The sequence below is a fragment of the Vicugna pacos genome, chromosome 17 (assembly GCF_048564905.1).
Source record: "Vicugna pacos chromosome 17, VicPac4, whole genome shotgun sequence".
Lineage (NCBI taxonomy): Eukaryota > Metazoa > Chordata > Mammalia > Artiodactyla > Camelidae > Vicugna > Vicugna pacos.
Genome location: NC_133003.1, coordinates 20,230,828 through 20,256,994, shown reverse-complemented (window position 1 = coordinate 20,256,994; position 26,167 = coordinate 20,230,828). Strand labels below are relative to the sequence as shown.

General features: G+C 45.0%; 2 protein-coding genes and 1 non-coding gene across 9 annotated transcripts in view; 2 read left to right on the top strand and 1 right to left on the bottom strand.

The window, feature by feature from the left end:
* Positions 1-8,294: 8,294 nt before the first annotated feature.
* Positions 8,295-8,368, top strand: TRNAA-UGC (transfer RNA alanine (anticodon UGC)). The gene has a single exon. It is a non-coding gene; the product is annotated as a tRNA-Ala (tRNA).
* Positions 8,369-9,424: 1,056 nt separating this feature from the next.
* Positions 9,425-12,546, top strand: LOC102538647 (15 kDa protein B-like). Its single transcript, XM_031686655.2, has 4 exons — positions 9,425-9,662; positions 10,302-10,406; positions 11,036-11,185; positions 11,845-12,546. Exons 1-4 carry the CDS (start codon positions 9,483-9,485, stop codon positions 11,983-11,985), a joined length of 576 nt encoding a protein of 191 aa, XP_031542515.1. The 5' UTR covers positions 9,425-9,482; the 3' UTR covers positions 11,986-12,546.
* A 9,722-nt stretch (positions 12,547-22,268) lies between these two features.
* The window catches only part of KLHL18 (kelch like family member 18), a 49,912-nt gene continuing 46,013 nt past the window's right edge, over positions 22,269-26,167 (bottom strand). For all 7 annotated transcript variants that reach the window (XM_072941167.1, XM_072941168.1, XM_006200735.4 and 4 more), the window contains one exon: positions 22,269-25,534. In XM_072941167.1, the coding sequence (XP_072797268.1) occupies positions 25,148-25,534 (387 nt within the window). In that variant the 3' untranslated portion in view covers positions 22,269-25,147. The remainder of the gene's footprint in view (positions 25,535-26,167) is intronic.

Sequence of the window (26,167 nt, the reverse complement as noted above, 5' to 3'; positions counted from 1 at the left end):
GGTTTGTCAGTCAGATTGTAGTAGTGTATCAGTATTAATTTTCTAATTTTGAGGCTTGTTCATTGGTTATGTTTACATATAGGAGAATGTTCTTATTTTTAGGAAACATACACTGAAGTATCTAGGCATAAAAAGGCATCATTCTGCCCCTGCCCTTTACCCTTAACTGTCTTGTGGGGACAGGAGGGGAGAAGGGAAAATAAGTGTGTGTACATGTATTTGTATATAATATATGTAATATAACATTCTATAAATATAAAAATATAACATTTAAAAAATATAAATATAAAATATGCACATTCGGGGAATTTAAGTAAAGGATATGAAGGAATCCTTTGCACTACTTTTGCAACTCTTCTGTGTAAGTCTGAAATTATGCCAAAAGAAAACACTTAAAAGAAAAATAGGACACCATAAAGAAAGTGGAAAGACAAGACCGAAGTGGGAGAAGATATTTGTGAGACATAAGCAACAAAGGATTACCACCTAGGATACATAAAAACTCTCATGAGTTCTCAAGAAAGATAAACAATCCGACAGAAAAATGGGCACACAACCTACATGGAACTTACAGCAACAGCCAATAACATATGGAAAGATGTCAAACCTCATCAGTAATTAGGGAAATGCAAACCCAAACCACAAGGGGGGCCACTTGGTACTCACGGGACGAGTGAGTATGTATCTGTCAAAAATAAGAATTGGTGAGGATGTGGGACAACAAGAACTCTCACCTACTGCAGATGGGGTTGTAAATTGGTGCCACCACTTTGGAAAACTGGCCGTTACCTAGTCCGGTTGACACTGGACAAAGAATTCTTCGCCTGCCATTTCAGTAAACAAAGGATGTTGTGGTTATAAAGCCATCAGTCACGGCAGCCCCCTTGACCATGGGCCCTGAGGGGATTCAAGATGGAGGAAAATAGGACACTGGCCCTGGATAACTAAAGTGCATGTCAAAGGAATGATTTCAACAAGCCCAGACTCTTGCATATTCCCATACACAGAAAAGTGCTAAAATCATTAACTTGACATATCTGTTTTTGTGATTAGAAGTAATCTTTAGATGTTCTACATGTTGTTGTTTTTTCTCTCTCTCTCAGCAGAAATTTCTATATATCCTGGCTCCTTCCTTACCTCTTTAGAACACTCTCTCAGGGCTTAAGTCCTCAGTTAAGTAAATCATAATTTACTGCTGAATAAATCATAATTCTCAACTTTTAGGTTGTGTTTTTTTTTTTTTCAGTTTACAACCCCATATGTCCCTTGTGCCCCAGGAATTCCATTGCTGGGTGTTTGTATACCCTGGAAAGACTCCTACCACAGGCACCAGGAGGTGTGTCCAAAAAGAAGGATCATAGATACCCAAACAAGAAACATGGAGCCCTCCCGGGCTATCACGTTCCTTGGATGAGAATCCAGAGTCACTGCATGACAGAAAGAGGCTGCCCAAAGCACCATGTGACCTCTAAGGGAGGGTCAGTGAGAGGTCTGGTGTGGCAGGGGAAGGGTTGGGAGGGGAGAGTAGAGGGGAAGAGGGAAGCTCTCTTGGTCTCAGACCTGGCTGACCGGAGGCCAGAGCCAAGGATCCCAGGGTATCCCTTTCCTTCCAGCCAACGTTCGGGGTCCTGGGACTTGGCGAGGGAACTCCGAGGCAGCCCTCCTCCCTTGATTCAGAAAGAGGCTCCTATGGGAGCAGCAAAGGGTAAGCTGCTCATTGAGGCAGTGCTCCTCCCTCCAGAAGGTCCTGGGCCATCCAGGAACACTCAGAGCCCCGGCTACTTTCTCCCTAGGAAAAGGCTCCAACAAGACAAGTTGGCAAATATGAAGACTGGGGATCTCTGAGGCCCAGCCACATAACCACAACCTTTTCCTAGCTCCCAAAAGTCACTTGGCCAGCAGATGGCACCAAGGCCACAGTATTGTGACAACATAGCTGCAATCCTGGGGGTCACTGGCTGCACAAATGCCCAGCAGATTTGAAATCATGTTTTTTTGTTGTTCAGAACTAGGTTTACTTCGTGGGGCAATGGGAGGGGCCCTCCTGTCTCAGTGTCTGTGAGTGGAAAGGGAGCAACAGGGGATTTGTTTGTTCGTCCCTGCCTAGGACACATCCCCTGATTCAGGCCATTGATAGGGAGGGCCTCCAGGATAGATGGAGCCTTCAAGATTGCCCAGATACACCCTCCTGATTGCGTGGTGCCAGGCACTGAGCAGTAGCACAGCCAAATGTGGCAGAATTTTGAGACATCCTGACCTTGCAGTGAAAGCCTGGAGGCTGGGCGGCACCCCCCAGAACAAATCTGCTGGGTCAGGGCTGAGGTCAACCTGTGGGACTCTCAGATGCCAGGGTCTTCCTAGTTGAATCTCTGTGTCTGTGGGGCAACTTGTGTCCACATTGCTGGTTCTAGAACATCAGGTGTGTGTCCTCATAGGACCGGTGTGGCCAGAGCCACTTTCTCCACCCCACTTGACTTGCACAGGCCATTTAGGCAAGGGCTAAGGGTTTCCGGAATCTGTGCCCGACTCCTGACCACCCCATTACAGCAAGGAGGAAGCTGAGACCCAAGAAGGGCAGAGCTTGCCCAGGGGCCCACCAGGCTCCTTTCTTCATCATTCTCCACACATTGTGAAAGCTTTTCGTTCCAATCATCTTTTCAAAAACAAAAACAAAAACTTTTGATTTAATTCAATGGAAGTCTTTAAAATTAAAAAGAAAATCTTTTAAAGGAGGCATGGCAGCTGTGGGGACATTCAGGAGGAGTCACAGATCCCAGCTGCCTGTGGTGCTGGCTGAGTAGATAATTGTGGTGCAGAACTGCTCACCTAAATGGGATCTCTTGTCTCCCAAAGGTGGAATATTTTCCCCTGGAGTGTCTATTTCCAGCTCCCTGCATCCTTCAGCTGCCCTCCAGAGCCTTACCTACTCTCTGCTCCAACCTTAGGCCCAAGGATCGAGTTACACACTGGGTGGGTCTTAGAGAAACCTCCTGCTGGACACCTGGAATTCTGCCCTCACCCTCTGCAGTTCAGCTCTCAACAGCCAGGGACCAGACCCACAGTTGCCATGCTGAAAGCAGAGCAGTGTGGTGGATGACACTACCTTGGGTTGGAATCCCAGTACCTCCACTTACCAGCTCTGTGCCTGGGCCCAGTTCTTAACATCCCAGTGCCTGAGTTTTCTCATCTGCAAAATCGGGTCCCCTCATCAGAGCCTAGAGGGGTAAGAGCTCTGTGCTTGCTAACTGTCTTAGCTGCATCTCTGAGCTATCACTGCCCTAAAAGATACCACACCTGAGACCTTGTGCACTGGTCCAAGTCCTTCACCCACATTAGCTTTACTCTTCTCACCAGGAATACAAAGTAAGAGTTATCTCTGCTTTACAGATGAGGCACACTGAATCCCAGAAACACTGGCTAAGAACCAGTGGGAAATTGGCGGAGGTGGGATTTGAACCCAGGACCCTGACTCTGAGATGGGGCTCACATGGCTGTACCCCTGCTCTGGGTCACTTAGCAAGCACAAGTTATTGAAGTATTTTTATGTAGCTGTAACAGCGTCTGACCTTTGGAACTTATACTTTGTAAAGTCTACCTGTCAAAAAAAAAGTCCCACTTTCTTCTACCTGAGAGACCCCAACGTGAGTTCCCAGGCCTGACTACTGCCTTCCAACCTCAAACCTTCAGACATGTTGCAGAGTCTTAGTTTGATGGGATTATAAAGGTAACATAGTCTCTCTCCACCCATTTCCATTGGATGCCTGACCATTACATTTGTTGCAACGTCATGTTGTAAGTAAAAGAAAAGCCCACTCAAACTAGCTCAAACAGTAAACTGCAGAGGCCCTCCACCTTCAGGCAAGGTGTGACCCAGAAGCTCGTGATGTCATAAAAATCTGTTTTTCTCTTTCTCTTCTTTGCCTTCTGTGGTCCTGATCTCATCTTAAGGGACACACCTCACATCCCAAAATGTCTTCTTTGTCACATCTAGTCATACTTTCTTGTTTATTTCCAGGAGGAAGGAAAGTGCTTTGTATTTCCACCAAAAGTTCTGAGATGTATTCTAGGCGGATGAGCTTAATCACATGTGCACCATGAACCAATCACCAGTGGTGGTGGGGAGATGGGCAGCACTGCTTGACTTAGACTAAGAGGCTAAGCCCATTGTTCCTCTCCCAGAACTATGCAGCTCCTCAAAGGGAAACTGGGGACTGATTGGGAGGGAGAAGAGGTAGGGAAAATGGATGCAGGAGGGGGAGAGGGTATAGCTCAAGTGGTAGAGCACATGTTTAGCATGCAAGAGGTTCTGGGTTCAATCTCCAGTAACTCCATCTAAAACAATAATAAATAAAATAAAATCAATAAACCTAATTACCTCCCCCCTCAAAAAAAAAAAAGAGAGAGAGAGTGTGGGCTCTGAAGTTAGATCACCTGGATTTAAAAAAAAAAAAGAAGAAAAAAAATAAGAAAATGGATGCTAGAGAGGCCAGGCATCGAATGGCCTTTACAATCCCCTGCTAAGAGGTTGTCCAGACTCAATTCAATGTCTCCCAGGCCACCTCCGCCATGCTGGACTCCAACTATTGTCAGGAGATCTTTCTTATTGACATATCTCCCCTGGGAAGCCAATCTTTGGTCCTGTCTCCACCCTCTGAGTTGACAAGAACAAACTGTTCCTCTTGTTTGGGGCAGCCTTGCAGAGACGGAATAGGAAATTGTGTCCTCTCCTCGAGGTAAAGCTTCCCAGTTTCCCATCTTTCTACATAGGACTCAGCTGTGTAACTTGGGCAAGTTTCCTAACTTTTCCAGGCCTCATTTCCCTCATCTATCAATGTTGGGGACAACCTGAGTTTCTCAGACTTGTAGGAACCATGTAATGGGGGGCTTCAAAGTCCCTGAAAAAATATTCTACACATCTAAAGCCTTGATTTTGCTGGAGGCTTCTTTCCCTAATGAAAATTTAAAACATTTTAACGTTAAAACAGTTGGGGACAACTCAACAATACAAGGACAAATAACCCAATTAAAAATTGTACAAAGAACTTGAATAGACATTTCTCTAAAGAAGATATATAAATGGACAATAAGCACATGAAAAGATGCTCAACATCATTAGCTCTTAGGGAAATAAAAATCAAAACCACAGTGGAATACCACTTCATACACACTAGGATGGCTGTAATAATAATAAAAAAGACAGTAACAGTTACTAGCAAGGATGTGGAAACAGTGAAACCCTCACAGATTGACTGATGGGAATGTAAAATGGTCCAGGCTCTTTGGAAAACAGTTTGGCAATTCCTCACAAAGTTAAACACAGAGTTACCATATGACCTAGAAATTCCATTCCTAGGTATATATACCCAAGGTAACTGAAAACATGTGTCCACATAAAAACTTGTTTGTTAATAGAAGTGACATTATTCATATAGCAAAAACATGGAAGCAACCCAAATGTCTACCAACTGATGAATGGCTAAACAAATACGGTATATGCATATGATGAAATATTATTCAATCATAAAAAGGAATGAATCCACAACATGAATGAACCTTGAAAACATGATGCTAAGTGAACGAAGCCAGACACAAACGACCACATATTGTATGATTCCATTTATATGAGGTTTCCCATAGAGACAGAAGGTAGATTAGTGGTTGCCAGGGGCAGGGGGAGGGGAAAATGGGAGTGATAGCTGATGGGCACAAGGTTTTTTGGGGGCAATGATGAGAATGTTATGAATTGTACACTTTGAAAGGGTAAATTTTATATGTGAATTTTATCTCAATAATTCCATTGAACTTAAAAAAATAGTTGCAGATGTAGAATAAAATGTAGACTCCATGTGGGTATTTTAAAAATACTTAAAAAAATCTTTTTCTTAAATTATTTTTTACTTTTAAAAAACTTTTGGGGGGAGGTAATTAAGTTTATTTATTTATTATCATTTTTCAAATAGAGGTACTGAGGATTGAACCCAGGACCTTGTGCATGCTAGGCACCCACTCTACCCGTGAGCTATATCACCCCCCCAAAAAATACTTCTATTGCCAATAGGCATAGAAAAAAATGCTCAATATCCTTAATTATCAGAGATATGCAAATCAAAACAATAATGAAGTATCACTTCATGCTAGTAAGAATGGTCATCATTCAAAAGTCCACAAACCACAAATGATAAATGCTAGAGAGGGTGTGTGATAAAAGGGAACCTTCCTAGTTTGGTTGGGGGAATGTAGTTTGGTACAACTGTTATGGAAAACAGTATGGAGATTCCTCAAAAAACTAAAAATATGATATGATCCAGCAATCCCACTCTTGGGCATATATCCAGAGGGAATTCTAATTCAAAAAGATACGTGCACCCCAATGTTCACAGCAGCACTATACACAATAGTCAAGACATGGAAGCAACCTAAACATCCATTGACAGATGACTGGATAAAAAAAAAAGTGACAGTGAATATATGTATATTCATATATAACTGAAAAATTGTGCTCTGCACTGGAATTTGACACAACATTGTAAAATGACTATAACTCAATAAAAAATGTTAAAAAAAAAGATGTTGTGGTATATTTATACAATGGAATACTACTCAGCCATAAAAAAGAATAAAATAATGCCATTTGCAGCAACATGGATGGACCTAGAGATCGTCATTCTAAGTGAAGTAAGCCAGAGAGAGAAAAAAATATCATATGGTATCACTCATATGTAAAATCTAAGAAAAGAAAAAAGAGAACACTAATGAACTCATCTACAGAACAGAAACAGACTTGCAGACATAGTAAATAATCTTATGGTTATCAGGGGTAAGGGAGTGGGAAGGAATAAATTTGGGAGTTTGAGATTTATAAATGTTAGACACTATATATAAAAATAGATTTAAAAAAAGCTTCTTCTGTATAGCATAGGGAACTATATTCAATATCTTGTAATAACCTTTAATGAAAAAGAATATGAAAACAAATATATGTATGTATGTATATGCATGACTGGGACATTATGCTGTACACCAGAAATTGCCACATTATAACTGACTATACTTCAATAAATTTTTTTAAATTAAAAAAATACTTCTACTATTTTTCTAAAACAAAGTTGTTTACTGTAAAAAAATTTTTTTCAAGAGATAAAAGTCAGAAGACCAAAGTCAAAATCCTTTGCCACCTCCATACAGAGAAAAACAGGGAAAATCATTATTAACATTTTAGTGAACATCTTTTCAGGCACCTTGCTAGTGATATTGTTATGGATATTGATTGGTGCACAATTTTCTGTACAAGGAATCACACCTTAAAAGGGGGGCTGCATTGGCACGTTATCTTCCTTGGTCTGTGCAAGCTCTCTCTCTGCTTTTATTTTCTTTCCCATCCCATTTCCTACCCTCTCAACCATCAGTCATTCTTACCTGTACTTTGGGGGTGTAAATGTTTATCAGTTTGAAGGATGTATTCTAATACATACATATATACACACACACACACACACACATAGAGAGAGAGAGAGAGAGAGAGGGAGTGAGAGTGTGAGTGAGTTAAGTTACGTATCTCATTCTGTTGCTTCTCTTTGTTACGAAGCACCATGTGTTTAAAATTGATCCATCCGGTTGCTGTATGTTCATCTGGTCTGTTGCTCTATCTCAGGATTTCTCAACCCCAGCACTATTGACATTTGGGGCTAGACCATTCTTTTTTTTTTTTTTAAATTGCAGTGTAGTTGACTAACAATGTTAGTTTCAGGTGTACAGCAAAATGATATATGTACACATATCTATATATACATTTTTGGGGGCTGGGCCATTCTTTGTTGTGGGGGCTGTCCTGTGCATCGTAGCGTGTTTAGCAGCATCCCTGGCCTCTATCCATGAGATACCAGTTGCGCCCTCTCCCATGTTGTGACAATCAAAACTGTCTCCAGACACTGAGAATTGTCCTGGGGGTCAAGTGGCAAAATCTCCCCAGTTGAGAATCATTGCTTAACTGCTACATAGAACTCCACAGGGAGCACCCCACCATCTTTCCTTATTCGCGCTCCTTATGATGGACACAGACCAGCTCCCGCGAGACCAGCTGCACCAGAACCCTCATTCTTCAGCTAAGAACCTATAATGAACATAATCACCCACCAATAAATGGACCTGTATTCTGGTAAGCAGTGGTATTCCATGGGGGGACATACCACAACTGCTCTAACAATCCCCTCTTGAAGCATACTTAACGTTGTTTCCAGTTTTTCACCATTATACACCATGCCTGACTGGCTTTTAAGATGAGATAGGCCTTGAGAGGAAGGTATAGCTCAAGTGGTAGAGTGCATGCTTTGCATGCATGAGGTCCTGGGTTCAATCCCCAGTACCTCCTCTAAAAATAAATTAATGAATAAACCTAATTAACTGCCCCCCCCCAAAAAAGATGAGATAGGGCTTCAAGGCCTGGTTGGGCCTATGGAGGACTATTCTTGCTCTGCCTCTTCTCCCCACTTCTGGCTCTGACTTGCTCAGCTTCACCCTTAGTTTTTGGAGGAAGTATCCTGAGCTGCTCTGTGCCTTGATTTCCCCACTGGTGGGCTTCAGTGGGAACACCCGGTATTTGCTGTCCTTTCCCCCCAATTTCTGAGTCTCCTTCAGGAGAACAGGAGCCCCATAGCCAAGGGTGAGCTGGGACCTTAACAGGCAGCTCTCCTGTAACTGATGGTGCAAGGAAAATGGGAGCCCTTGGAGGAAGATGAGGCCCTTGCTGGTCCCCTTCTGAGCTGCTGCCTATGACTGCCTGTCCCAGCTGCCTAGGATCCTTGCCTGGATCCTGTCAGGGACTGCCTCCCAGCGTTGTGGGCAGGGAGCTTCCCGGGGGTGGGGGGAAGCAGACAGTGAGTCTCTTCCTGGAGAGGCTGCTGCCATGAGGGGCTGTAAGCCATGGACTATCAGATCTGGTGATTTTTCAAAGTAAGTCAGGCATCCAGATTATTAAAGGTTAACAACCAGTTTTTGAAAATGTATGCGACCTGGTGGATGTTAGCCTGAGCACAGCCTCAGATTGGACTACTTCTCTGTGCATTCTGCTGAGGAACTGTCACATAGAGTTCATGGATCCTGGGCAGTTGTTTTGGAATCAAACTAGAACAGCCAGGCAGAGATGGCCCAGAGTCCTGGGCTGTCAGAGCTGGAGGCGGCCTCCTCGTGGCACAGGTAGGGATGTTGAGGCCAGAGTGAAGGGCCTTGCCCAGCATCACACAGGTCTCTTGCCTCTAGGTCAGGGCCCTCACTTCACTCCTAGGCCCTGGCCAGTTGCCTAATCTTACTTGCCTCTTAGCCAGTGATATTTTGGAGTGTTGGTCAACAATGGGTTTCCAGCACAGGAAAGGAGAGGCCCCTTTCAGGAAGGCACCAGCCCTACATGTCGCCAGAAGCCCTTGGGCAAGGTGGCTGGAGGAGCATCTAAAAGGGGCTGCAAGTCGCAGTGGAGCAGAGAGGGGACGATGGCAGGGGCTTGGAGGGCACTGGTGCTGGTGGTAGGCTTGGCAGCCGTGGCCTGTGTGGCCCAGCGCAGTCTGAGCTATGAAGAGATTGTAAACCAGGCTTTGCGGTTCTTCAATTACGGGCGGCGAGGACAGCGCCTCTTTGGCCTGCTGGAAGCCATTCCGCCGCCTCTTACTTTGGTGAGTGTCAGAAGCTGGGGAAGTGGTAACACCTGCCTGTGAGGGCAGCAGGCAGGGGAGAATGCCTGGCACAGGCATAAAGTGCTTGGTTAACGTTACCTGTTGTTGTTATTATAATGTTTCTCCACTGGAAAGTAAGACAAGGGTAAGAAAGATTGTAATCTCTCTCGGGCCAGACAGCTGGCTAGCTGGTCAATTCAGGGCTTTGCCCAAGGATGAAATATGGGGTCTAGTAGTCCAGCCTGCACTGAGGCCCTGGGCTTGAAGGAATAAGCAGAGCTGTTTCAAAGGACAGACTGGAACCGAACTGGTCTCACCAGTGCCTCAACAGAGCTTTCCAGTGTCTCCTTCCCACCCCATTACCTCTCTCCTGGCAGCTGAACATGCAAGGATGTATTCCTGTTCGTTTGTCACAGAAGAGGAAATTGATGGGCAAAGATGGAAAGGCGATACAGCCATGAAGTGATGTCCTCCGACTAGTTTCCAAAAGCACACCTTAATCTTTGCTGAGGCTGCTTGAAGAGGCTTCCTTTGTTAGGTGCAAAGTGCTGACTTCAGCTAAGCCCCTTCCAACTTGAAATTGTGACCTCTCTCCTCTGTAAAAGGGAGATAATCATGAGTTTTCTCTTGTTTCTTTAGAACACGACCACAACTATCCCGCTTAACTTCAGGATTAAAGAGACCGTGTGCTTTTCAATCTGGTTCCGCAGACAGCCCCGAGGATGTGCCTTCAGGAAGGGCGGGGTGAGTCTCCGATCCCTTGGGTCCCAGTCCCGCTGTCCTGCCTCCCTGAGGCTGTGTTTACCTCCACTCGCCACATCTGACACAGTGACGTTTGATTGTGGGAGTCTTTTTGAAAAGCAAGTTTTTCCTTATTGTTTTTTCTCACTACAAATTATTATCAATCCTTTTAAAAAAGCTAAAAAAAATGACTAAATAAAGTGAAAGAAAAAAGGGGAACCATAATCCACCTAGAGATAGCTTTTCTAAAATTAGGAAAATAACATTTTATTATAGCAAATTAACAAAATGTGGAGAAAATAAAACAAAAATCTGCAACGCCGCTACTCAGGAAGAGACATTAACCGTTGGTGTATCATCTTCCGTATCTTTTTAATGCACACATACACGCCTTAAACAAACATAGCTTCCTCTGAGGCTAATTGATGGAGGTCTTTTCCCATTTAGTAACTTGCATGAACGTCCTTTATTTTCCTGGGCGCTCACGGAGCCCGGCCGGGTCCTCCCAGTGATCGCCGCCCCCGAGCGACTGGTGGCGGGGGATGAGGGACCGCAACGGGCTCGGAGCCGGAGCCCGGAGACCTGGGCGAGAGCGCCGGGCCGCTGCAGCCCCTGTGCTCGCTGCCCCGCAGGAGGAGCGAAACTGCACCGGCAACTACTTCAGGCTGCGTCACGTCCGCCTCCTGTCGGTCGACTGCCCCCAGGACAGCGAGCGCGAGGACGAGGGAGAGCGCGAGAGCGAGCGCGAGGGCGAGGGCGAGGGCGCCGAGACCGCGGTACAGGTGAGCCCCTGCGCCCGCCGAGCCCACATTGTCCCCGTCTGTTCCCGTCGTGGGCGGCGCTCTGCCCGGTGACCACCGATGACCGAGAGGCCACCATCCGGGCCACTGACTTCAGCGCGGGGCGCCTCAGTTTCCTCATCTGAGAAACCAGGCCGATTGAGCCCTTCTCAACGCAAGTCGTCAGGAAGGGGGAGGCTTTGGGGTGTGAGGCGGGATTGGACCTTGATGACTGACTGCTAGACATTTGGCGGGAGGGGAAGGGAGAAAAGACTGGTGGTCGGGGCTGAGGGGCATCCAGTGGGTGGGCTGGGGGTACTCAGCCTTCTCAGGACACTAGCTCTACTCTGGGCCCTGAGCGACTTCTGGAAACAGACCCTCCTCCCCATCTCACATTTGGGAAAACAGAAGCCAGAGGTGGAGTTTCCTGGCGAGTGAGTGGAACAGCCGGGGTGGAAATGAGTGGCAGAGCCCACGGCTGCCCAGGCCCTCAGGACCCTTGAGGGGAAGGGCTTGACTGGGACCACCTCCAGCCCCATCTCCAAGGTCACTGCCTGTGTCTCAGTCTGGTCCCCACCTGGAGAGAGAGGCCACAGGCAGAACAGGAAAGGGGGCCAATCGATGACGGTTATGGGAGTGACTATCCAGCATCACTTCTCTAGGTCCCCCGGGTGAGGCGTTCTGCTGGGGTGCCTGAGGAAGCCACTCCGGAGAGTGACAGCTCCAAATTGCCACCGGTGGTCAGGGAGCAGTACGAGAGAGCCAAGTACGACATCATCGCCAACATCCTGAGGAATTTCTAGGGCTGGAGAAGGAGCGGAGACCCTGCATTCTCACCATGACCTCCTCTTCCCACCTGTCCCCTTCCTCTGCTGCCCTCAGCACCCCCTTTCCTGCAGAGGCAGAGCCCATTTGTACACCTTGCCTGGAATTCCTGCCTATCTTGTGTCTGTAAATCCTACTCATCCTTCAAGGCGCAGCTGCAAAGTCACCTCCTCCAGGAAGCCTCTCTGCTCTTCCCTGGGCAGAACTGTCCTTCCCTGTGCACTCACAATCTGTGCACTCACAATCCTCAAACCTCGGTGGCAATACCTGCTGTGTCCCCTGCTACACAGCACTGTGTCTACTCAACAGCTGGGCCCTCCTGAGCCAGCTGAAGGTGGCTGGTGAATGAGTTTCTCAGCAAGGTGCTCCCAGAATGCTGGGAAGGCAGTTCCTTCTGTGCAGGATACTGAGCTCCCCTGTTCCCTGCCTGCTGTGACAACTAAATTCATATATCCAGGCACCTCCAAGAGGGGGGTCAGTTCACCCTCTGGTGAGAGCCACAGGAGAGAAATTCAATAAAATGTTTCTGAAGTAAATGATTAGGTGAGTATGTGAATGAATAAAGGCTTAAAGCTGGACCGGCTGGACATGGGGTGAGGAGACCAATGAGGCAGGCCCTGGGGACAGTTCCACTGTGCTTCCTAGGACCCAGACTCCTTGAGGTCAGGGCAGGATGATGGAGAGAAACAGGGGGTTGGGGGGGCATCTGAAGGTTACCCTGAAGGCTCAATAAGACAGAGTAATCTTCCCCCGGCCTCCTCGACCACCTTTCATTCCTTTACGTATCCTCCAGCCAGAACCCTAGACTTGCATATCAGATTGCCTCCTGGACACCTCCTCATGGATGTCCAAAGGCTGTCATACACTGGGTATCTTCCCTCCAAACCCTGCCCTTCCTACAGCCCACCCTAGCCCAGCTGTTGGCAGCTTCATCCATCCAAATGCCCGAGTGTTTGGCTCTCTGCTATCTCTCACAACCGCATCTGGTCCATCAGTAAACTCTGGTCTTGGTCATGGATATATCCAGCCCTGAGGACAGACCCTGGCACACTGTACTTGCTCAGTAAATAATCAGTAAACTCTGGTCTTGGTCATGGATACATCCAGCCCTGAGGACAGACCCTGGCACACTGTAGTTGCTCAGTAAATAATTGTTGAGTGGATGATGCCCTTTTTTCCCTCATTGGTATGCTCCTACTAGTCTTTGCTCTAGAAATATCTGAAGGAAACTCTCATTTGAGGGACCATGGTGTAGAGCCCTTGGGGGAAATGGGCTTTTTAGTAATAGTCCCAGGAACTCCTCTCCATTACTGACAATAATAGCCATCACTTATGAATGCCACGTCCCACACAGCCTCTCAGTTCTCAGAACTGCCTTGCAAGATGCACGCATCACCTGCAACTTTTAGTGAGAAAACAAAGTCTCAAGAAAGTTGGTTGACTTGCCTACAGTCCACACCAACTCCCTTGCTACCTAAATCCTGAGTAGCACCCACTGGTAGGCAAGATGGGTAGGGGGATGCTGCAGGGAGGACCCTGGGGTGGGGCTGGAAAAGGGGCAGGTTTGGGCTGAGCAGGATAAATTGAGAACCTAGACCCTTCCCCCATGGTGAGGAAATGATGTTCAGCTGGAGAAGGCCACTGTAAACCCTTGCAGCCACACAGAAGCTACCAGCACTGCAAGCCCACCACCACATACCACTCCTCTGCCAGACCCCTACCCCAAAGAGTTCTTCCAGGCCTCACCCAGGTCTTCTGGGGGATGTCAGGCCCAGCTGCCTGGGCCCTGGACTATGAGACTGGGCTGAGCACCCTCTCCGAGGAAGCTCAAAGCTCACCTATGGGGGTCAATACCACATCCCAGGTCTGGGGAAACTGGCCCATTGTGCGGCACCGTGCAAGAGAGGTGGGCCTATAGGACCCAGCTCTGTGGGGACCATACTGCTGCATACTCTCACAGTCCTGACACTGTCGCGCCCAGAGATAGCTCCAAGGCTCCAAATACGGCTCAGCCTCTCGACTGACTACTTACAACTCTACCACAGAGAATGTGAAAACCTGGAGGAAATGAGTGATTTCCTAGCTAAACATGACTTATCTGCACTGACCCAGGACCAGAAAGGGAACACGTGAAAAGATCAATTTTCTCAGGTGAGTCTGGAGCAGTGATTAGAGTCCCAGGACCAGATGGTCCACAGCTGAGATTTACCTAGTGTTTTGAGTGGGGTTTCTCAAGGTACACAACAGTCATCTGAAGAGTCTTATTAAAATACAGATTCCATTTCAGTAGGCCTGGGTTGGGCCCCAGGAATCTGTTTTTGTAACTGGCTTCCAGGTCCATGAACCACACTTGGAGTAGCGAGGCTTTAAAGGATATATAATTCCAAAGTTATTTAAACTTTGTAGTTTATATAAAATATACATAAAATTATATATTTATGTTTAATAGTTATTTAATTCAAAATTAAGGAAAAAGATGGAAAGTGCCTCAATTCATTTTCTTAGTCTCAGAATACACTTAATAGTAAAACTTAAAGATAGAACACAGGTGTGGCTAAGATGGTGGTGTAAGAGAACCCTGATGTCACCTCCTCCCATGGGCACACCAAAATTACAACTATTTACAGAACAGCTGTCTATGAGAATGACCTGAAGACTGGCAGAAAAGATTTTCCACACTAAAGATACAAATAAGGAACCACAACAAGATGGGTAGGAGGGCTGCAGATGTGGCATAAGTCAAGACCGACACCCTTGGGTACGCAACCCACAAATAGGGGGATAACCACAATTGCAAAGATTCCCCAAGAAGCAAGGGGTCTGAGCCTAACAACAGGCTTGCGAGTCTGGGGGTCCTACACTGGAAAGGCAACTGACCCAAAACATCTGGCTTCGAAGGCCAGCAGGGCTTGCATTCAGGAGAGCTGGAGAGCTGTAGGGAACAGAGACTCTGTTTTTAAGGGGCACATGCAAAATCTCACATGCTTCGAGCTCCAGTGCAGAGGAAGGAATCTGAAAGGAGACTGAGTCAGACCTACTTGCTGATCTTGGAGAGTCTCCTGGAGAGGCAGGAGGCAACTGGAACTCCCTCTGGGGACAAAGATGCTGGCTGGAACCATTTTGGGGAGCTTGTTCTACCATGAGAACACTGGTACTGGAAAGTACCATTTTAGAGTCCTCCCTCTAGCCTATTCGTGCCGGGGCTAACCTGTCCACCAGTGGGCTGGCACCAGCCCCAAGACCCCTTGGGCCATGCAGCCAGCCATTCTAGGACCTGCAGACTGGTAGCCACCACACAAGGCAGGGCCTGGCAGCCAGTGGGAGCAGAGGCCAGCCCCACCTACCAGCAGAGCCACGGCAGTCATGTCAACCACAACAGAAAAGCCCACATAGCCCACACAGGGGGCACCCCTGGAGCATACAACTCTGGTGACCAGAGAGGAGTGTGCTGCTGGGCCCCATAGGATGTCTCCTACATAAGGCCACTTATTCAAGATTGGGAAACGTAACCAACCTACCTAATAAATAGAAATAATTACAAAAAATTAGGCAAAATGAGGAGACAGAGGAATATGTTCCAGATGAAGGATCAAGACAAAATGCCAGTAGAAGAACAAAGTGAAGTGAAAATAAGCAATCTACCCAATGAACAGTTCAAGGTAATGACCATAAAGGTGCTCAATGAACTTAAGAGAAGAATGGATGAACACAGTGAGAAGTTTAACAAAGAGTTAGAAAATACAGAGAAGGACCAAACAGAGCAGAAGACTACAATAACTGAAATAAAAAAATACACTGGAAGGATCAACAGTAGATTAGATGATACAGAGGGATGAATCAGTGAACTGGAAGACAGAGTAGGATAAATCATCCAAGCCAGACAGAAAAAAGAAAAACAGAATTTTAAAATATGACAATAGTTTAAGAGATTCCTGGGACAACACCAAGCATACTAACATTTACATTATAGGAGTCCAGAAGGAGAAAAGGGAAAGAAAGGGTCAGAGAACTTACTTGAAGAAATAATAGCTGAAAACTTCCCTAACCAGGGAAAGGAAGCAGACATCCAGGTCAAGAAAGCACAGAGATTTCCAAACAAGATGAACTCAAAGAGGTCCACACTAAGACACATAATTAAAATGGCAAAAATTAAAGACAGAGAATTTTAAAAGCTGCAAGGGAAAAGCAACTAGTTACACACAAGGGAACTTCCAAGTGACTACGAGCTGACTTTTCAGCAGAAACTTTGTAGGCCAGAAGGAGTGGCATGATATGTTCAAAGTGATGAAAGAAAACAACCTACAACCATGCTACTCAGCAAGGCTATCATTCAGATATGAAGGCGAGATAAACAGTTTTACAGAGAAGCAAAAGCCAAAAGAATTCAGCACCACTAAATAGGCTTTATAAGAAATGTTAAAAGGACTTGTCTAAGTGGAAAAGACCACAACAAGAAATATGAAAATTAGGAAAGGAAAAATCTCATTAGTAAAGGCAAATATACAGTATAGGTAGTAGATCAACCACTCATAATGCTAGTGGGAAGGTTGAAAGATAAAAGTAGTAAAATCATGTATATATGCCAGGTAGTTAAAGGACACACAAAAAGATGTAAAATACGATGTAAAAAACATTAAATGTGTAGGGGTGGGTAGTAAAAAATGCATTTTTAGGTTGTCAGAATGCATTTGAACTTAAGAGATCATCACTGTAGACTAACCATACATGTATGTTACATATGACCCTCATGGTAATCACAAAACAAAATTTATAATAGGTAAACACACACACAAGAGAAAGGAATCCAAACATAACACTCAAGATAGTCATCAAATCACAAGCGAAGATATCAAAAGAGGAAAACAACCAAAGAGAACTACAAAATAACCAGAAAACAATGAATTAAATGCATTAAGTACAAACCTCTCAATAATTACTTTTAATGTAAATGGACTAAATGCTCCAATCAAAAAACACAGAGTGGCTGAACGGATAAAAAAACAAGACCTACAAGAGAACATGTGAATGTGTGCTGGCCACAGATAAGAATCCAGATGCCTTCCTCACGTATGGGAAAGGGCAGCAACAGCTAGGGAGAGTTCATTCTGAGCTTTGGGGCCTCTTTATATTTGGAAGTTAGAAAGAGGTGAAGGTAGGCAGTACCAGATTGGAGAAAAGAGATAATCTTTGAAACAAGGAGAAGTGAGCATCTCCAGACAAGGGAGAGAAGGAAAGTGAAGGGCTTGCAAGGATACAGCCCAGGCCCACTCCGGTAGTATCAATCCCTGTTGATGGGGCAAGAATTTCCCCAATAACAAGGATCCAATCTACTGAATCTCCTATGGGTACCTGTCCTCAGGGGGCCCCCAGGCAAATTAAAAAACAGAATTAGAAATTTAAAACCTTCCTTCAAATAGAAGGCCCAGATGGCTTCACTGGTGAATTCTATCAATTATTTTAAAAATAACACCAATCCTTCACAAACTCTTACACAAATAGAGAAGAAACACCTCACTCATTCTGTGAAACCAGTATCACCAGCCAAAGATAGCACAAGAAAAGAAAACAAAATAGTTCTCGTGAACACAGATGCAGAAATTACTTAACAAAATATCAGTAAGCCAACCAGCAACAAGAAAAGGATTCTACACCCTGACAGTGGGATTTATCACAGGGATGCAATGTTGGATCAACATCTTGAAAATCAATTGTTATTTATATGCCATATTAACAGGTTAAAGGACAAAAACCACATAATCATTTCGATAGAATTCAGGAAAAGCATTTGATGAAATCTAATACCCAGTCACGACAAAAATTCAACAAAGTAAGAACAGAATGAAACTTCCTCAACTTGAAAAAGGGTCACTGATGAAAAACCCACAGCTTAACATATTTAATGGTTAAGGACTAAATGTCTTCTTCCCTAAGACTGAGAAGAAGGCAAGAATGTCCACTTTTGCCACTCTATACAACACTGTACTGGAGGTTCTAGCTAGTGCAATAAAGCAGGAAAAAATTAAAGGCATCCAGATTGGAAAGAAAAAAGTAAACTGTCTTCATTCACAGATGACATATTATGTACGCAGAAAATCCCAAGTAATACATATATGGAAAAATTTTTTTAAAAGATAAAATAAATGAATTTAGTAAGGTCACAGAATACAAGATCAAAATGCCAAAAATCAATGGCATTTCTATATACTAACACCGCAAAAAACCCAAAGATAAAGTTAAGCAAGTATTTCCATCCACAACAGCATACAGAATAAAAATACTTGAGGATTATTTTTAACAAAAAAGTGCATGACTTACACAACAAAAATGGCAAAATATTGCTGAGAGAAATCAAGGAAGATCTAAACAAATGACAGACATTCTATATTCTTGGATTGGAAGACTCTGTATTGTCAGGATGGTAATTCTTCCAAAACTGATCTATAAATTCAAAACAGTATCTATTAAAAACTCAGAAAACTTTTTGGAGAAATTGACAAGCTAATCTATTAAAAGTTACATAGGAATGCAAAGTACCTAAAATATTCAAAATAATTTTTATAAAGAACCAAGTTGGAGGACTTAGATTATTCAATTTTAAGACTTACTCTAAAGCTGAAGAACTCAATACCATACAATCAGTGTCGTATTGGTTCATGGACAGGCATATATAGATCAGTGGAATAGAACTGAGTGTCTAGAAACAAACCCTTATATTTATGGTCAACTGATCTCAACAAAGATACCAAAGCAATTCAATGCAGGAAGAGATAGTCTTTACAACAAATCGATATCCACGCACACAAAAAAAGATGAATTTAAAAAAATTAACTCAGAATGGATCATACACCTATACAAGAGCTAAATCCATACAATTTTTAGAACAATTTCTTCATGACCTTGGCTTTAGTAAAGTTTTTAAGATATGACATCAAAAGTACAATTCATAAAAGAAATAATTTTAGAGAATGTTCCATGAGCTCTTAAAAAGAATGTGTATTCTATTTTGGGGGGATGTAATGTCCTAAAAATATCAACCAAGTCCAACTGTTCTATTGTGTCATTTAGAATCTCTGTTGCCTTATTGATTTTCTGTCTGGAAGACCTGTCCAATGATGTTAGTGGGGTGTTAAATAGTGGGGTGTTAAAGTCTCCTACTATTATTGTAGTCCCATCAGTTTCTCCTTTTATGTCTGTTAGTGTTTGTTTTACATATTTAGGTGCTCCTATATTGGGTGCTGTACACCAGACATTGACACAACATTGTAAACTGACCATATTTCAGTAAATAAATAAATAAATACATATATACATACATACATATATATACATTAAAGAAATAATTAATAAAACTAAACTTAATCAAAACTAAAAACTTCTAAAACACTATTAAGATGCAATTAAGGAAAAAAAAGATGCTATTAAGAAAATGAAAAGACAAGCCAAAGACTGGGAGAAAATATTGCAAATTGTACCTGATAAAGGATTTGTATCCAGAATATGTAAAGGATTCTTATAACTCAGACGTATGACCCAATTTAAAAATGGGCAAGATTTGAGTAGATATTTCACTACAGATATACAAATGGCTAACAAGCTCATGAAAAGATGCTCAAAAATCATATAAAATGATGTAACATGCATTTCATGTTACAGAAATGCAAATTGTCAGTTTCTTAAAAGGTTAAACATAAACTTACCATATGACCCATCAATTCCACTCCTTGGAATCTATCCAAGAATGAAAATATATGTCCATAAAAACTTGTGTATCATAGCAGTACTATTCATAATAGTCCCAAACTGGAAACAATCTAAATATTCATCAATTGATGTAAAAAAGTGGATAAACAAAAGTATCCATACAGTGGAATACTATGCAGGAACAATAAAATAAAAGGAACATACTACTGATACATTCTACAACATGAATGAATTTCAAAAACAAGAAGTTGGACACAAAAGATCACATATTGTATGGTTCCATTTATACAAAATGTCCAGAACAGGCAAATCTATAGAGGCAGAAGGCAAAACAGTGGTTGCCCAAGGATGGGGGTGAGAATGGGGATTAACTGCATATGGGCATGAGGGAACTTTATGGACATAGTGGTGAAAATATTCTAAAATGGGATAGTGGTCATGGTTGCACAAATTCCCACATTTACTATAAAGCACTGAATTGCAACTTATAACGTGAATGTTAAGATATGTAAATTATACCTCAATAAAATTATTTTAGAAACAGTGATGCAAAACAGAGGGAGACTAGGAAGCAGATTAGGAGACCTTTGAATTTGGACGTACCTGACTGTCCTCAAGGTCTTCAAGAAACGTTACGTGTTGAGTCTCTTCTGTGTGCCTGGTGCTGGTACACCAATAATGGAGACAGTCAAGGAGCCCACCATCTAGCCAGTAAGACAAGCAAACAGGCCACTGCCCTGGTGGGATAGTCAGGGACAAGCACGGAGGAGGGTTACCAGGCCGACCAGAGATGCCAGACCACAGCAGCCTTCTATGCCATGCTATGTAGTTTGGGTTCTTATCCTGAACTGCAAATCCAGAAAAAGAGAATTAAACAGGGAACTGAGCTCCATTAAAGAGAAAAAGATTTGTGTATCACTAGAGATGAAATAGGGAACTATAAGCCTGGGATAATTTCTGTGAGAACAGTGAGATTACCTTGCCATTTTGGGGGTGGGTGGGTAATGCTATTGTGAGCAGCAGTAAAAACCAGTAGTGCTCATCTATGGGGTGAAGAGGAGTGGGCTCTGCTGCTAGTTGTGAGGGGAGAGGCGTCCAAAGAACAACAAAGAGATGGAAAGTCAAGCAGATGAGCCCAGCTAAAACTCACAAGTCCACTCTCCACCCGTGGGCTATTTGGTTCTGAGCAAGAGTGTATAGGTTACATGCAAAGGGCTGTTATTACTTTATAGGCATCTGACCTTTCTCCCATAGCACGGGGCCTGCAGATAATCTGACTTCCTCTGTTTCAACACAAAGGGGCTTATTTCCATAATCCAAAAATGGTTCCTTCTCTCCCTCACTGCCCAGTCTGCTTCTCCAAGACTCATCACAGTACTGGGCAGTAGACCTCCACATTGTGAGGCTGGCTGGGAGGCTGGATGGATTAACTGCTTCGGAGGATGAAGACACTGCTCCCCTCAGGCAAACTGGACTGTGAGAGTAGAGATCTTCTCTCAATTCTTGATACCACTACCAGTTGATGAAGCAGATCAGTTAGCCCTTCTGACGCAATTTCTTTATGCTCAAATGAGCTATGCTACCTACTCCGGGGAGGTTACTGAGAATACCAAGAGAGACTCAACAGAGTGTTCACGTGTGAAACCTGTGCTGGTGGGTATTTGCCCAAAAACTTTTTTAAAAAATTGCCATCCAAGAGTGTAACCATTACCCATTGGATGAGGCCAACCATAAGGTGATTTTTGGAAAAGTATGAATGAAGAGTTTCCTAACATCTGCTACCATGGTAAACAGGGAACAATCGCAGGAAGGCAGATCCGGAATGTGGCTGTATCTGAGGAAGTGGAAACTAAACACAGGAGTCCGGTTCTTACACTTGGATGAGCATTATGAACCACCATGGAAACTTGCCCACACCAGGGCCTGAGCTACACTCCAGCCCTGGGAAATCAGTCTCTGGGGAGGGGTCTACAAGTGTTATCTGTGGTTTAAAAAAATTTCCAGTGACTTCTGCACACCAAAGTTAAACAGATGTAGCTTGCGATACAAAAAAGGAGCTGAGGGTTTTGGTTCCAGGCAGTCACAGGCCAGCTACATTCCACTGGGGAACAATGGAGGTTTACAGCAGTGACTGCAGAAAGGGGGAAATCTAAGAGAAGCGGTAATCTGGACAGTAGCAAATATGCAAGCTTCTCATGAAATCTTCTGTGTATTTTTCACCAGAATCCGTTCTTTTTTTGTACGTTTTTTGCGGGGAGGTAATTAGGTTTATTTATTAAAAAAATTTTTTTTAATGGAGGTACTGGAGATCGAACTCAGGACCCTGTGCATGCTAGGCATGCATTCTACTACCAAGCTACATCCCTCCCCCGATCAGAACCCATTCTTATAAAATAAAATACTCATACGTCTCCTCAAAGACGACTTTTGCTATCCAGCTGGGCTCTTCTCTTATTTTCACGGTAATCTTTCCATATTGTCCAGGTTTTTTCTCACTGACTTGTAATAAAAATATTATTTACCTCTAATATTAAAAAAAAATCAGTAAAGGGCAAGGAGATATTAGGAGTGTACTCTTTATTTCTCTTTGGTTTCTTAACACAAAAGACATGCGTTCTATAAATAAAAGGAATTAAGGTTTTCTGGGAAACAATAAATTGGAGGGGAGGATCAGAATTCCCACCTACTCACATCTCTGTGGCCACATCAAAAAGCTGGTCTTCAGCTCCTATCCTGGCTTTTTTCTCAGATGAAACCCAGAAGAGAAGGCTCCCTGTGTTACCCAAGAAGGGGAAACACCCAAGGACAGCAAATGCCACAGTCCCCTGCTCAGAGCTGGGCTGGACCGAGGCCCACTGTCCACAATGTCTGTCCTACACCCATTTCATAATATCCTTGGCTGATGTCTCTTCTTTTCATGCTGATATTGGAAAGGCTCCACCATCAGAGGGCCAGACCAGCCATTTGTAAACAGTTACCACCATCAGACGGAAGAACCAAATGCAGAGTGTGAACATGCTGGTGTTTGCTCACTTGTGCTCAGAGCCCAGATCAAATCGCTGGCTTCACCTTACTTGGAAACACTGACCTCAGGTGCAGCAGAGTAACTTCTACACCAGGAGGTGGGAGTGGACTTAGGAAGGCCACTACAAGAGCAGCAGATCATGGGAAAATGATCTCTCAACCCCAATGGTGAAATCGGGGTCAGCATCCTAAGGACCTGGCGAGGCCCACTTGCTGATTCTTAACACATTCACAACCTTGGCTCCTCGGTGCTGTTTCAAATTCACAAGAGAAAGGGGCTTATGATAAGACGAGGAGCACTGATAACTCCTAACAGGAAACATGGGCCTCACCCTCCTTCCAAGTCTACCACTGCAGGCAAACTGAGAGGGAGGGAGAAGTGGCAGAGCGCCAGCACAAGCCCGGGCTAAATTCAGATTGCTAAGTCTTTTAAAATAAAAATACCATTTTCAAGTGCTTGCAGCAGAGACCCAGCTCCTAAGTGGCAGGTAATAAAGGTACTTTCCTCTGGAAACATGGCGATTGCACACACTGGGAAACCTCCTGGTCCCAGGATGGGAGAGACGTCTCAGGTGCCATGTGGTGCCTTTCTGTTCAGCCTTCCAGGACATGCAGGCAGGCAGCAACTGGCAGGAGACCAACCAAGTGGAGATGGGGACCCTAAGACCCAATCTTGCGTTGGAATCATATCCTTTTTCAGTCTCTACTGGAAGAACTTGAGAAAACCAGATTTTGGCAGCAGCAGTTGAAGGACAGCCCCTCTGCCCAGTGCACTGGTAACAGAAGTGTCCTACTGTTCAGATTCTGCTGTGCTTCACCAAGGTCCCATCCAGGGAGGAGGGAGGAGGAGCATGGAGTCTCTTTAAGAGGTCATTTGCTAAGATCACAGGAAGAAATATAAAATCTGTTCGTTGCAGCAGCAAGAGATTCTTTCGGCTATTAGTTCTTTATGTCATAAAGCCAGCTTTGCTAGAATGTAAAGGTCCACCTTGCTGGTCGGTCTGCCAAGGGCTGGAGGGGAAGCCAGACCCCTGGAATTGGCGAGTGGATACAGGAATAGTGGACTGGCAGGGTAGATGAGGTTACTGGACCAAGCCAGCCCAAGGCTGGTGGAAGGACCAAGTCCCTGGTTAGGTTCTAGAGGTACAAATGGTCAATGTGCCTCAGAAGCCTCACGATGAGGAAAACTATCTAAGAATGATAAATGGGCAAATAAGAATCTGGCCAGATCTGCTGTTTCCTGCTGGTCAAATACAGAAGGAAGGAAAGCGGGGGATGAAAATCTGAGTGAGCGCTATGGTGAGGTGGCAGAGGGAGTAACCACAGGGGCATCTGGAACCTCCAGCGACAAGCTGGGAGCTCCCACCTAGAAGAGTGGCAATAATTTAGCCAACTCGCTAAGACTACGATTAAAAAAGTCCTCTGATAGTGGGTGTGAAGACAAACCCCACAAGCACCTTGCTACAGGACTAGTCGAGAGTGCACTGATTCCAGACACGCGGGGTCTCAGAGGGAACCCTGAGTGCCATGCAGGGGCTCAGGACCCTGGGATCCGAATATGGGAGCGGATACCGGCCCCCTTCATGGGTTGGGTGGTTTTCCATTTAAACACACATTTGCCTTTAGTGTCTTTTATGTTTTCTTCTTGCAAAAAAAAAAAAAAAAAAAAGCTCACTTTAAAAAACAGTATTTTTCTTTCCAGTTTCTTTCAAGTGTTTCCTCATTTAACTTTCCTTCAGTTTCTTTCAAGTATCTTTTTTTCTTTCCCTCTGTTTCTCCTGAACAAGATGAAAAAGTCTTCATTGAAATCCCAAAATTAGAAACAGGAAAAGCTTCTGTTCTCCCTGCTTATTCAGCGATGTGGACAAAATCCTCGGTGCCATCAGAGGGAAGGAGGTGCCATGTGCAGCCATCACTGTGGTGGCTGCAGCCTCACAGGCAGTGAGGACGCCTGGACCGTGGCCCTCCTTTCCCAGCCACACCCTACACATTCCAACAGGCTTGGCCACTGCAGCCATCCCATTGCAAACTGGCCACAACACAGCTGGTGAGCAGCAGGTGAGGAGTGTCAGATGGAAGGTCTTCTGCAGGTGGGTGGCCTACAGAGCTGTGGCGGGTGGGAGCTGGGCTTGGGTGGAGCCTGTGGACGCGTGGACCAGCAAAGCAGTCCTGTGTCACCGGCTGTGGGACCCAGAGGGGCGTCTGTCCCACTCTGTACATCTTGGTGACCTAGGTCTGGAGGCCACAAGGGCCGCACAGTGAGGGAGGACTTAAGCACCTGGAAAAACTGTACCTCTGGCGAGCTCACATTTCATCCCGTCTTCTGGTCCACCACCTCTCCCGAGGGGGACTGCCCCTGGAAGGAAGTGCCTGGTTTGTACCAGATCCCTACCCCACCACATCCCACCTTCTGCCTTAGATGGTGAGGAGAGGGATGCAGCCCACGCCGACCCCTCCCTCGTGACAGGCCATGGGGGCCATAAACGTCCAGTGGTCCGTGTCTGGGTCGTACATCTCCACTGAGCTCAGGTTCGACTGTCCATCGTAGCCTCCCACGGCGTAGAGGCGCCCGCAGCTGGCCACCAGGGAGACCCGGCTCCGGCGCGTGAGCATGGGGACTATCAGGCACCACTGGTCCGCCACAGAGCTGTACACCTCAGCGATGCTGAGGAAGCCCGAGCCGTCATAGCCCCCACAGACGAACATCTTGCTTCCCAGGGACGCGGCTCCGTGCCGGCAGCGCTTGTTGAGCATGCCAGCCGCGGGGTGCCAGGTGGCCGTGTGGTGGTTGTAGTGCTCCACCTGCAGCGGGGAGAGAGGCGAAGGTTCAGGACAGTCAGAGCCAAAGCTCGGTCCCTGGCGGCCCACATGGTGTCAGGCCCCAGGAGAGGCCTGGGGACCATGAGCTCTGCCAGTCTGCACTTTGGCCCTGATGCCCGGTTTCTTCAGTTGCACACCTGCTCATAGGCTTACAGGGACAGGTGAGAGATGGCCTAACCTGACTAGTTCTGTTTACCACTGAGGAAACAAATTAAGGGGCTGCCCTAGGATGTACTGCTATGTAGTGACAGAGCCAAGATGACAGTGGGGGTCTCCTGAGATCTGTGCACTGTGTTCCCCTACAGCACTGACTGACTCTGGAATGACCACTAAGTGGCTGCTGAGGTTTTGTTTAAAGAATAAATCCAATTTCAAACAAGTTATCCAGAAGAATGCAACTGTTTGCAAATTCACACTCCATATACAATTGGGCTTACTTGGGGCAGGAATTTTACCAGGTCTCATGAAGCATTTGATGGGGAATTGAATAGGGTGGGGCTGGGGGTGACATGGACACGCTCTACCCACTTCCTTTCTGCACACTGGCTCCCATTCTTAGAAGAATTTCGGAGCACGTGGCAGGTGGCCAGAGAACTCTAGGTGATGCTTTACCTA

Bases quoted from the DNA above. Each gene is read 5' to 3' on its own strand.
- LOC102538647 (XM_031686655.2), top strand. From the start codon at position 9,483: ATGGCAGGGGCTTGGAGGGCACTGGTGCTGGTGGTAGGCTTGGCAGCC. The intron at 10,407-11,035 runs GTGAGTCTCCGA...GCTGCCCCGCAG, and splicing joins GTGCCTTCAGGAAGGGCGGG to GAGGAGCGAAACTGCACCGG. The intron at 11,186-11,844 runs GTGAGCCCCTGC...TCACTTCTCTAG, and splicing joins GCGCCGAGACCGCGGTACAG to GTCCCCCGGGTGAGGCGTTC.